At 30.5% G+C, this 13,617-nt stretch overlaps 1 protein-coding gene across 3 annotated transcripts in view; it reads right to left on the bottom strand.

Annotated features, from left to right (window-relative positions):
- SMC6 (Structural maintenance of chromosomes 6) overlaps positions 1-13,617 on the bottom strand; it is a 138,251-nt gene that overhangs the window by 39,692 nt on the left and 84,942 nt on the right. For all 3 annotated transcript variants that reach the window (XM_075382018.1, XM_075382019.1, XM_075382020.1), the window contains exons 12-13: positions 10,974-11,281; positions 34-307 (exon numbers count right to left, since the gene is read on the bottom strand). In XM_075382018.1, coding sequence (XP_075238133.1) covers positions 34-307; positions 10,974-11,281 — 582 coding nt within the window. The remainder of the gene's footprint in view (positions 1-33; positions 308-10,973; positions 11,282-13,617) is intronic.

The following is a 13,617-nucleotide window of genomic DNA, read 5'->3' as shown; positions in this document are numbered from 1 at the left end:
CGGAAAAAATAATATTAAAATTCTGAAACAAACCACTGTCTTTTCAGAAGCATCCTTCTTTCTATTTTCAATATCACTGATTTCTTGATTATACAAATCAATGCTATTAGGCTCAAATTGAACATTTTTTTCTAGTTCATATTTCTCATCGGTTAGCATTCTCTTCTTATTCAATAGTTTTTTAATTGTTCTGCAGCTCTCCTGGTAGTCTATTTGCACTTCTCTAAGATTATTCAGTATTTTTCCTTTTGCAAGTTCAAGTTTCTCAACTTCAGATTTAGATGATTTCAAATTTTCTTCCAACTTTCTAAAAAAACAAATAAATGATACAATCTTAATCAAGTAATTTCCAAATTTGTAAGATATTATTTGTAAAATAATATCCAAATTTGATTATTTGTAAAAACTGAAGTGTTATATTGTTGGAAGAAAGACCTGAAAATCTGAGAAGTAGCTGACTGAAGCGAAAATAAAATAGTAGTAGTAATAGTAATAATAGTAGCGGCGGCGGCAGCAGCCAGTGACGACGACGACGACAACAACATATTAATAATTAGGAACAATGTTAATTATTTATTATTTAGTAGGAACAATTATATTTATTAGGAACAATGTTGTATTATTTTTATATAATTGTAAAATGTATAAATTAAATTTTTTAAATATTATTTTGTATATTAATAATTTAATAAATCATGCTATTTATGTTTAATAAGCTCAATATTTAAAAATAATTTAACAAAGAAACAGAAGGAAAGAAAACATATATATATTACTGAAATTATACTACATATATATATTTATTATTGAAATTAATCTTTTTAAGATTCATATTGTTCCTTTACACTGTTAAAATTATATTTTTAATTCTACCAATGTAATCTAGTACAGACTATTGAGATAAAATATTTATTACCTTAATTTTATCAAGGCTGTATCTTTCACAGGATCCCAATTAACGATTGAATTCATTTTATTAAATTGTGCATTAAAATAAAAATAAACATACTCTGCCCCTAAAATTGAACCATCCTCCTCTTATAATGTTCATTGCAGTACTGTTGTATTATAATGAAATGTATGTATTAATAAGTGCTGCTATTTGCTGCTGTTTTAATAAGAATGACTCCCTCAAATACTGTTTGGTGGTTTATCAAATTGAAATTCTGTTTGAATACTTTTCTAATATATTTCATTTTTTGTCATCTTCATTAATCTCCAATATTTCTAAATTTGCATCAATATTAGAGATGGAATTTTTGTTTATTACATGGTCTGTCATCTAATTTATTATTTTTGTGATTTCCATACAAATTTTTATTATGTTGTCATTAGGGTTGTATGCTGGTTCAAATATTTCTTTATTGTAAATTTTATTAATGTTTTCAATTACATTATTAGTGTATAAATATTTTATTAATCAGAAGCAATAGGTTTATTACCTAACAATAACAAGTATTTACTTAACAAACGTCAGAAAATATTTTTGCAAATATATGTTTGGAGCACAGCTTTATATGGAAGTGAAACTCGGACGATCAGAGTATCTGAGAAAAAGATTAGAAGCTTTTGAAATGTGGTGCTATACAAGAATGTTAAAAATCAGATGGGAGATAAAGCGACAAATGAAGAGGGGTGTTGCTGCAAACTGATAAAGAAAGAACCATTTGAAAAAATATAGTTAAAAGAAGAGAGAGACTTACAGGCCACATATTAAGGCATCCTGGAATAGTTGCTCTGATATTGGAGGGTCAGGTAGATGAGAGAAATTGTGAAGGCAGCCAATGTTTGGAATATGTATAACAAATTGTTAGGGATGTAGGATGTAGGGGATATACCGAAATGAAACGACTGGAAATAGATAGGGAATCTTGGAGAACTGCATCAAACCATTCAAATGACTGAAGACAAAAAAGAAAAAAAATAGTAATAATAATTGAAATAAAAATAATTTTAAACGTATACAGTTTTAAATAGGAGGAGAGAAGATTATGGAGGTAGAAGAATTTTGTTATTTGGGAAGTAGAATTACTAAAGATGGACGAAGCAGGAGCGATATAAAATGCCGAATAGCACAAGCGAAACGAGCCTTCAGTAAGAAATATAATTTGTTTACATCAAAAATTAATTTAAATTTCAGGAAAAGATTTTTGAAAGTATATGTTTGGAGTGTCGCTTTATATGGAAGTGAAACTTGGACAATCAGAATATCTGAGAAGAAAAGATTAGAAGCTTTTGAAATGTGGTGCTATAGGAGAATGTTAAAAATCAGATGGGTGGATAAAGTGACAAATGAAGAGGTATTGCGGCAAATAGATGAAGAAAGAAGCATTTGGAAAAATATAGTTAAAAGAAGAGACAGACTTATAGGCCACATACTAAGGCATCCTGGAATAGTCGCTTTAATATTGGAAGGACAGGTAGAAGGAAAAAATTGTGTAGGCAGACCACGTTTGGAATATGTAAAACAAATTGTTAGGGATGTAGGATGTAGAGGTTATACTGAAATGAAATGACTAGCACTAGAAAGGGAATCTTGGAGAGCTGCATCAAACCAGTCAAATGACTGAAGACAAAAAAAAAAAAAAAAAAAAAAAAAGTTTTAAGAAAATATAAATTCTAATGAGAGTGAAAAATTAGTCATCAGAAATGTATTTAAATTCAACTTAAATGATAATAATAAAAATAACATTATTAAGAACATCATCATAGATTCTGAAATAAATTCCTACAGATAAGTAACAATTGCATAGTAACAGCTACAATATCCAAAAGTTAAAAATGCAAAATTTACTAATAAACCATTTATCAATAAACAAATAATATAACAATTAAGAAAAAAATTGAATACAAAAATCTGTTAACAAAATCAGATAAAACAAGTACACTGGTTATCATGTCTGTTGAAAAGTACAACTTAATGAAACTTACTGCTGAATTACAAGAAATTAATGACCCCACTAACAAATTTCTAAAAGTGACAAGAACTTTAATATAACTATTCAGACTAATCTTTAATTACAATAATAATTTAAAATACCTTGCTAGATCGGATCCTTTTAAACCGATTACCCCTTAGTTGATTGGACTACCAAATATTCATAAATTAAACATCCTATTGTGACCTTTGATTAATTTTAAATCTGCTCCATGAATTTTTTCTATTATTTTGGATATATTATATCCAAAAAATACAAAAAATTCTTAGGAATAAAATGAATTTACCTAATAGATTTAATATAAAATCTGGTTATGAATTAGTAAATAAATTAAATAGTTTAAATGTAAATGAAGAGACTTGAATAGTTAGCTATGACAAAATTAACACGTATTCTAGCATACCTGTAAAACCATAATATAAAAATAATTAAAAAATAATCTACAAAGTAATCAAGATCCAAAATTTATTAAGGGTAACAATAAGAAATATTCATCAACAAAATTATTTTGAATTTAATATCAAATATAAAAACTACCTTACCTATGGGATTTCCGCTATCAGCAATTGCCAGAAATATATTTACACAATTTTGAGAGTTAACTAGCGTCTGGTATAACTCATGTACATACATTTTAATATGGACAGGATACATTGATGATATTTTCATTACATATAACCAGATAATAAATAATGAACATCTAATAATTCTAAAGAAATTAAATTCCTGTAATGAAAACTTAAAATTCACATGTGAAGTAGATGATAATAGAATATTAAATTATTTAGATGTTAATATTGAAATAGATAAGAATAACAAAACTGAAAAATGAGTATAGAAAGCCTACATTTAATAGTAACCAATCATAAAAAATAAAATCACCCTTGGTCTGAACATTTATATAAACATGACAAATATATTAAATATATATTAATTAATACAGGAATATGTACATATATAATAAAAAAGAAAAATTAAATGAAATAAAACTTCATAAAACATATAGCAGTAATAAATATAGAACTACTTTAATTGATAATATTTATAATAAAACAAATATCAAATCACATTAACAAAATAACTACCTTACAACCAATACATAATAAAATACAAAAAAGTGAATACATTTACATAAAATATTTATACAGTAATATCATGAAAACAAAATTAAAGTATTTAAACCTAATAACCACATAAACTATCTAAAAAAAACAAAAATAGTATTAAAATAAAGAATCTGTATGGAATTTATAATATTAAATGTAATGATTGTGGTAGTATCTATGTAGGTAAACAAATAGCTGGTATAAAGCAATATTAAACAGACAGTCGTAAAGAACATGACGTCCAATGTAGTGAATGGAAATGTGGAACAGCAAGTTGTATTGAAATTTCTCATGAATGAAGATGTAAAACCCAATGAAACTTATTTGCGACTTCTTGCACACTACAATGATGAGACTCTTAGTCGCAGTAAATCATTTGAGTAGTACAAACATTTTAAAGAACTAATCATTGTTGAGTGGTGTACATCATTGAGTGATGTTCCTGGTCAAGGTGGTTTGGAGCCTACTAATCATTTCCATGAACATTCAGTGAGTGGAAGAACTGATCCCTTGATAATCAATGGATAACTTGTCAGTAAATTGCAGAAGCAATAAATGTGTCTGTGGGAACTGTAAAGAAAATCATTCACAACCATCTGAAGTTTATTAAGGTTAGTGCATGTTGGGCATGAAGACAGCTTTCTGCTTTTGACTGGCAAAGAAGACTGCAAATCTGCAAAGAGCTAAAGAAACATTTTGACAAAAACTAGCTTTTTCTCGATGGAATTGTTACTTACAATGAAACGCTGGTCCATCATTTCAACCCAGAATCAAAGCAGCGCAGTGGAAGCATGCACTCACCACTTTCCACAAAATTTCAAACAACTGCTTTTGCAGGAAAAGTTATGGTCTCAGTTTTTTGGGATAAAAATGACATCATTCACATCTATTTTCTACTCGATGGAGTCAATACTAACAGTAACTACTACTGCAAAGATCTTCAAGATGTGCACAATGCTCTTAAGAAAAAACAGTGTGGTGCGATCAGTAAAGGTATTCTGTTTCTGCAGGACAAAGCACGATACATACAGTCCACTGCACGACATTCATGCAACATGATCTTGGCTGGGAGTTATTGCCACACCACTTGTACAGTCCAGACCTTGCACCCAGCGATTTTCACTTGTTCAAGCCCTTGAAATTGTTCCTGGGATGCCAGCATTTCAACAGCAATAACATGATAAAGCAGTGAGTCCTATCTTGGTTTCAATGTAATGATAAATATTTCTACACTGTAGGTATCTAAGCACCAGTGAAACGCTGTGATAAATATGTAAATGTAGCAGGGGATTATATCAAGAAATAAAAGTATTTTTACTCTCATAAGTGTGTTCTACGTTTATTAAAAATGAATAGTCCCGGATTGACCTGAATGCCTCTTATATTAGAAAAATATCCTTATTAATATTAAAATGTGAATGTGAGTTTGTTTGTTTGTTTGTTACGCTTTCACGCAGAAACTACTCAACCGATCATCATGAAACTTCGTACACATATTCTCAAAGGTATTGCGAAGGACGTAGGACACTTTTTAGTAAAACGAAAACAATATTTTTTCAGGAGGGTAAAAAAATTTATATTGGTAGGTATGATCATCCGACAAAAAATTTGACCAAATTCAACATCATCTGGTGGTCCAGTAAGTAAATGAAATAAAGTGCCAATCCAACAATGTAATACTGACGGTCAAGTCACTATTCAATTGAGTATAGTGCTTCTGCTGTTTCAAATCCTTCTATATTTACTGTTATTCTTCTGTCACTTCTAAGCAATACTAAAACTTTTCCAGTTTTTGAGGTTAGGTGCCTGTTTATTGTTTTACTTCTAACGCTATTTTCAGTTTTTACTCTGCTTTTTTTCTAAAATGCCTCGGAAGCGCAAATCTAACCTGTCCTGGGATTCATCATGGGCCCCGGCGGCAAAAGTTGCTTGAACTCAAGAATCTTCTGCTCACGCAGAACTAAGACGATGACAACAAGCAAGGCGACAATGTGCTTTGAGGGCTGGTGAAACAACTTCTCAGAGACAAGAAAAATTAGATGAGTAAGCTGAACGCCAAGCTACCTTAAGAGCAGCTGAAACGCCAATTCAAATAAAAATTAGTTTAGAAAGACAAGCTGAACAGCAGGCAGCTATAAGAGCGAGAGAAGCTCCAAAACAATCGGAGGTGAGAAGAATCGTTCATGCAGAAATGCAAATCGCAAAATTTCATGCATAACAATTGGTCTGTATTTAATAATTCTGGATTTCAAATCTGGATTTCTGGTATTCTATAATTCTGGATCCTTCACTTGAATACCATAAGCATTCAATATTCCAGTCATTAATCCAAAACAAGACAGCTAGTTCCCAATAAAAAAGTTTCCTGCATGGATTTTTATGCGTATTACATTATGCTTCGAGAGCACGACTTCAATCTCCTTTCGCAGTCAAGGCAACTCTTTCATCAATTCTTGGTAGATATGTAAATTAAAGTAGAGTGTGAACGCCTTTATTACATTTCTATAAACTAGACAAAATTACGAGCTGAAAATTACATTCACCTACAAGATGCGATTAGCGCAGATGGTAATATTAGACCTAACGACAAAGGCAAAATGGTTATTCTTCCTTCTACTTTTGTGAACAGTCCCTGTTATCTGCATGAATACACTCAAGATGCTTTCGCCTATGTACAAACTTACAGCAGGCCTGACCTCTTTGTAACTTTTACCTGTAATCCTTCGTGGCAGAATGTAATTAAAGAGCTAATGTCCGGGCAAAAAGTCACTGATCGACATGACATAGTTGCTCACGTATTTCGTTTAAAGGTTCACCATGAGCGAAGCCACGGGTAAAAGCTAGTTACTTATATAAATGCAAACAGAATTTCAATTTGATAAATCACCAAACAGTATTTTTTGAAGAAGCATTCAGATAAAAACAGTAACAGAGAGCAGCATTCATATAATAAATTAATATGTAGATTTATTGTAATATAGCACTGAAACCTACATTAGACTATATGCATGGCCTAATTTTTAGTGACAAAGTACATTGTGATTTTAATGCACAATTTAATAAATGAATTAAATCATTACTGAAGATGTGTGATTCCATGAAAGCACTAAAATGATAAAAATTAAGGTATAAATTTGCCAAAGTGGTAACATTGTAAAGTTACTAATAAACATATGGTTATATGAACAGCTGATTTATAGCAGGTGTTAATACCTTTAGTATATTGTTACCACGTGAGATGTAAACAAACTTTTAATGAAACGATTTTTTGTTGTGCATTACAAAAATGAGCGATACAAATTATGAGCAATGTTGTGCAATCAAGTTTTTTGTTAAATTTGGTGAGAATGCTACTGAAACCTTTTGAAACTTGAAAATCACATATAGAGATGACATTCTGTCACGAGCCCAAGTTTTTAGGTGGTTGAAAGCATTTTCAGATGGTCAGGAATCAACCCACCGGGTTGGTCTAGTGGTGAACACATTTTCCCAAATCAGCTGATTTGGAAGTTGAGAATTCCAGCGTTCAAGTCCTAGTATAGTCAGTGATTTTTACACGAATTTGAATACCAGATCGTGGATATCTGTGTTCTTTGGTGGTTGGGTTTCTATTAACCACACATCTCAGGAACTGTACGAGACTACACTTCATTCACACTCGTACATATCATCCTCATTCATCCTCTGAAGTATTATCTGAATGGTAATTACCAGAGGCTAAACAGAAAAAAGAAAGAAGATGGTGGTCGGGAATCAGTTACAGATGTTCTGTGCTCTGGAAGATTGTTAACGTCAAAAAGTGACAACAATGTTGAACAAATCAGGAACTTGAAACAGTGTGACCGGTGATTAACAGGCAGAATGATAGTATAACAATTGATTTTGAACCATACCACAGCCACACTCCATCAAATTTTGACAATGATTTGGATATGAAAAAAGTTTGTGCAAAATTGGTTCCAAAAAACCTCACTGTTAAAAAAAACAACAGGGCGGAGGTGTGCCGTGATCTTCTAGGGTGAATTGAAACTGATCCTTATTTTCTAAAAAAATGTTATTACTAGTGATGAATGTTTGATATCTGAATATGACCCGAAACAAACGCAAGGTGTAGCACACTTCAAACTCACCAAGTTCCAAAAAAGCAAAAATGAGCAAATCAAAAATCAAAACCATGCTAATTTGTTTCTTCGACAGTAATGGCATTGTCCATAAGGAGTTTTTGACTACAGGACAGACTGTAAATTAGTTCGTATACCAAACATTTTTGAAAAGACTGCGGAAAAGAGTTGCCCGTGTGAAACCAGCCACCAAAGACAACTGGATGCCGCATCATGACAATGCACTTTGTCACACTACACTCTCAATTAATGAGTTTTTGGCAAAGAAAAAAAATTCCTATAGTTCCTCAACCACCTTATTCACCTGACTTGAGTCCCTGCATCCTTTTCTTATTACCAACTTTAAAAAAAACCTCAAAGGACACCATTTTGGAACAGTAGATAACATTAAAAAAATGTAACTGACCATCTGAAGGATATTTTGGTTTCTGAGTTCCAACAATGCTATGAAGAGTGGGAAAACCATTTTAAGCGTTGCGTGGCTTCCCAAGGGAACTATTTCGAAGGTGATAAGAATCCATGTATAATTGGATTGTAAATAAAATGTCTTTCTGAATCAGTCTCATTACTTTATTTACAGATGTCGTAAACCAACAAAACCCAATGATTAGATAATTTAAACTTACCATATTAATTTCCAATAATTAGTTTTTGCAGCATCCTGCATCGTTATTTGGTATTAAATTAACACATATTCTTTTAACGGTTTTTTTTAAAATTATGTTTTATATTTTTAAATGTTGAATAACATTATAGAGCATGCATGTAAATCTTAATATCCAGTATTGGAATGATTTAATCTTTCTTTTTTATATATATATATATATATACACACACACATTGTTATATATGCATAAAAATAAATATTTTTATATACATATGATAAAAAGAAATGACAATAACCAGTGTAACTAGTGTTGACAGCAGTGCTGAATAAAGGGTTTTTCAGTCCATAAAATAATAAGATAAAATTTAAAATGAAATAATTAATTGCAAAAATAAGACTATTCTTAAAATTCTATTATTTACATTTTTTTCATAGACTCTTTAAATCATATTTTATTGATTAAGTACACACAATCATTTTATATGAATATTTCCTACACACTAAATTCAATTTATCACTCCATGTATCCTTGAGCCTTACATTCAAGTGTCAGATTCAAAGAGCATTAATGAAAAAAATTACCACAACTGAATACTAAAAAAAAGAATTATAAACAATTTTAAGTATTTCAAGAATCAACTCTGTGCTGTAATAAATACATGTTGCAGTAAATAATTGCTACCATCTTAAGGAAACGTTAAGATTATTAAAATTGTTTGGGAAAATTTTTGTTTTGATCCTTATTGTTTGACCTTTATGTACCAAAAATCTAACATCGTATAAGAGGAAGAAAGATCTAAAAATCACAATTCTATGCTTATGTAATTTATAACGGCCCCTATCATCTCTGATGCAATAGAGAAATAACAACTTTCATCAAACCAACCTAACATCATGATCCAAATCAATAAATCTTATAGGAAACATGTCATCAATAGGATACTATGTACAGCAGAAACTTAATCTGCAAATTTATTCTGCAAACAGGATTTTTAGTAAATCTTGCAACAAAGAGGTCATAAATAACATGACCTCAATGATGCAGTTACAGTTGTAAGTATGGATGCATCTTAAATTGTATGCCAATGCCAAATGTAAAAGATCGGCAAAGAGTAGATGTAAATGATAAAGATAGAATATAGAATTTTATTATTAGATGATTTTTAATCAATTTGGTTTTCAAATTATTATACTATAACCAAACATACTCAACATATGGAACCAAACATACTCAACATTACTTTGATTATACTCAACATACGGAACGAAATCATCTGACGATTTAGAATGAACTTTCTTAAATTATTGTATTATTTATTTTGCACTCCTCCCACATACAAGTATAATGAAGGAAACCAGCCAAGTGAGGTCTAAATGTAAAGATTATAGAAAACAAAACTGATTATGATTCTATATACTGCTTATTATTCTCAGTTTCAAAACTTTGATGCCTGTAACATATTGGGAATACAAGAGCAAGTGCAGATTGTGAAAACAGGCACACACACAATTTGTAGTAGCTTGCTATTATTATGCTATAAGCTACCATCATTGAGATTGAATCTCTCCAGCTAAACCTCTTTTTAAAATACACACTCCTCTGTATTCAATACTTTTTTATAAGCAACTTTTTTTTATTACTGAAAGTAAACTTCTGAGTGGTTTATAAACTGTTATGTAGGTTTCATACTATGACAAATTACCATAATTAATCAATGGAGTTATTTCTCTAGTTTATAATCAAAAGTTATTAATTATTACGTTTGAAAGGTGAAAAAAAGAAAATTTAAAAACTGGATGATTAGTTAAATATCACTTCATAAAGTTTCAGAACAGATTAAGATTATACAAACATGAGAACTGAACTTGCACTTCAGTCTGATGTTTTCTTGTTTTATTATTTAAAATTAATAGGAAGTGAAAGATTTGATAAAGTATTCAAATTAAAGATTAACTATTATTTACACAATATAATGCATCAGTCTTGTTATAACCATTTACTACGATATCCATTAGGTTCGTCAACATCACAAAAGTTACCTATTCAGTACAATCTTGTTTCTAAGACGATAACTGAGAATCATCGGTAATGTCTCTGATTAATGAAATTTGAGGTTAATGAAATTAAAAATAAAATTACATCATCAATAAACTCGGGAAAAAATTTGTTTTAATGAAAAATTAAATTAAATTACTGCACCTTATTTGCTGACTAGAATCCATTTCTAATATTTTTGCACCTTTCACATTTCCAGCATAAAAACGATAATTTGGAGCAGGATAAACATAATCTGCATCTAAGGTGAATGCAAATTTACAATTTCTAGGAACATTATGTTCATTTTCCATAATTTTAAGCACCTCATCAATTCCAGGTACCATCAGTATTTGCTCTATAGCTAATTGATCGATCAAACAATTTGCTACAACAGGATCTGTAATTCTAATATTTCTCAATAGACTGCGGTATTTATTGGTGATCACCTCATATTGGCTAGTGTCATGAACCTGAAAATTAATAACAATTAGTTAAATTGTTATTTAACTAACAATTTTTCTATACTATCAAGTATCAGATTACTTAGATATTCTCTAAGGAAGGCAATGACAACATCAAACTGAAGGGCAGTACATCATGTACTGCAGTATACTGTCATCGTACTACTGCACAACAGTATGCAGTATGTTCTTTACCTGTTGCAAAATATGAAACGGGTAACACAAAAGAAAATTAACACAAAAGATAAAAAATATTGGTACTGTACTACACACTTAAATAAAATCTGATCACAAGAACCCAAACAAATAAACCCAGACCAACTTTTCTACACTTTAATTTCTAAGCCTTTCTAACAGCTTTATAATTCTTCTAAAGTACTCAATTATTTTAATAAAATCCCTTTAGACTAGGTACAATGGTTACCTCATTTGAGTCAAAAATTATTAGTTACATCTTGGGTAACAATAATGTAAAATTATAAAATTATGATTTTGTATTACTAAAATGCATAATGGTCTTGCCCATGATTTAACTAGAGAATTATTGACTCAAATGAGACTACTACTGTACCCCTCTAAAAGGGATTTTATTAGGATCATTGAGTACTTCAGAAGAATAACTGCTGTTACCTGGTAGGCTCTATTTTCTCTTGTTTTGAGTTGAACGGTAACAGAGGAAAAGATGCTCTAAATAGTTTGAACTAATTTCCTGTCTTTATGACTAAATTTTGTGAAAGTAGGTACCACAGTGGTTGTGTGTGAGAATTTAAAAGTGTTTGTTTTTTCTTTTTAGATATGTAGTTAGGATTAGAATATAATAATTACTTATAAATGGAACAGCCTAGTTCAGATCAACATTATGTCTTAAAACAAAGAAAGAAAAAAGGTTAATAATCTCCAGGTAAAAAAATCATTGCTCCTACCCGAGAGTCCTACCCGAGAAAAATATTTATGCTTCTTAATAATAAATTGTGATTAATTAAAAGCATTAAAGTAGCAGAGGATAGTTGTGGTTTGCTATATATAAAGTAAACATTTCTAAACATATGCAAATAAAAAATTAAGGAGGGGATATTCTTAGGTCCACAAATAAAGGACCATAATAAACTGGCCAAAGATGATGATATGTTCAACTTCATACTGAGTGATAAGAGAATTTGCTGCTCAAAAGGTGTAGACACAAACAAAAACTTTCTCGATGTCAATAATCACAAAATTATCAAGATGTTGGAGATGTTGATTACACTGACAGACAAAATTAAATTTTTAATGTTTCTCTAAGTGTGATACCATTTCTTGAAGTGTTTTTTTTTTTTTGCGTACAATACAGATCTGTAAATACAATTTTTCTATCACCCTTAGTTTTAAATATGCTTAAAAAAAAATTAAGGGAAAATATAAATAAAATCTGTAAAATTTACAATTTTGCATGGCTGTACCTGTGTTAAAATGATTTTGCTGATGCTTTTCTTTTATAAATAGCTTCAGGCACATCCCAAATTAATGTCCAACAGCAATCGGCTAGCATGTTAGTATTCCATTTCCCTTTATAGCGGCTTTCCATCACCAAAATGTCTTGGTGGGAACATTCACTGTGTTCGTCACTTACGTCTCCAAGGTTGTCCAGGAAAAACTCCAGATGAGAGTGGAGGAAATGTATTTTCAAAGACATATTATATCCCACAGCTCTGTATGAAGTAAGAAGTTGCTTAACAATATCATTGTAATTGTTGGATTTTTGTTTGCAGAGAAAATTTCTGCAAATGTCTTTAAATGAATCCCAAGTTACACTTTCTACATTATTTAACATAGAGGTAAATACACCATCTTTGACCAACTCTCTTATATCAACTTTGACTAACTCTCTTATTGAGGACCAACAAATATTCCTTCTTTAATTTTCCCTTCACTTACATTCAGAAATTCAGGACTATCCTTCTTCATTGCTTTTACAAAATTAGTCATTAGTCCTACCTTGACTAATGAGAAGAGAGGGGGTAAATATATTTTTTTTGGGTTCAACTAAAGGCTCATGCATGATATTTTTCCCATCTAGAGTTAAGTTGTCTCGTTTCTTCCACTCTATGATAACATTATGTTTATTCCTAGTTCGGCTATCCCATTCACAAAGAAAACACACATACTTTGTATAGCCTAACTGCTTGCCTAACAAAATAGCTACAACTTTCAAATCAACACGTACGTTTTTTACGATTTATTTTTCCAATAACGTCTTTCATCACATCATACATCTCTTTCAAATTAATACCATACGCGACTGGTATCAAAGGATATTTGTTATCGATTTGCAGTAGAACCACTTTTAAATTATACTTGGTCAAATC

The sequence above is a fragment of the Lycorma delicatula genome, chromosome 1 (assembly GCF_047948215.1).
Source record: "Lycorma delicatula isolate Av1 chromosome 1, ASM4794821v1, whole genome shotgun sequence".
NCBI classification, from domain to species: Eukaryota; Metazoa; Arthropoda; class Insecta; order Hemiptera; family Fulgoridae; genus Lycorma; species Lycorma delicatula.
Note: the sequence above shows the minus strand (reverse complement) of the source record. Positions and strands in the feature narration are given on the sequence as shown.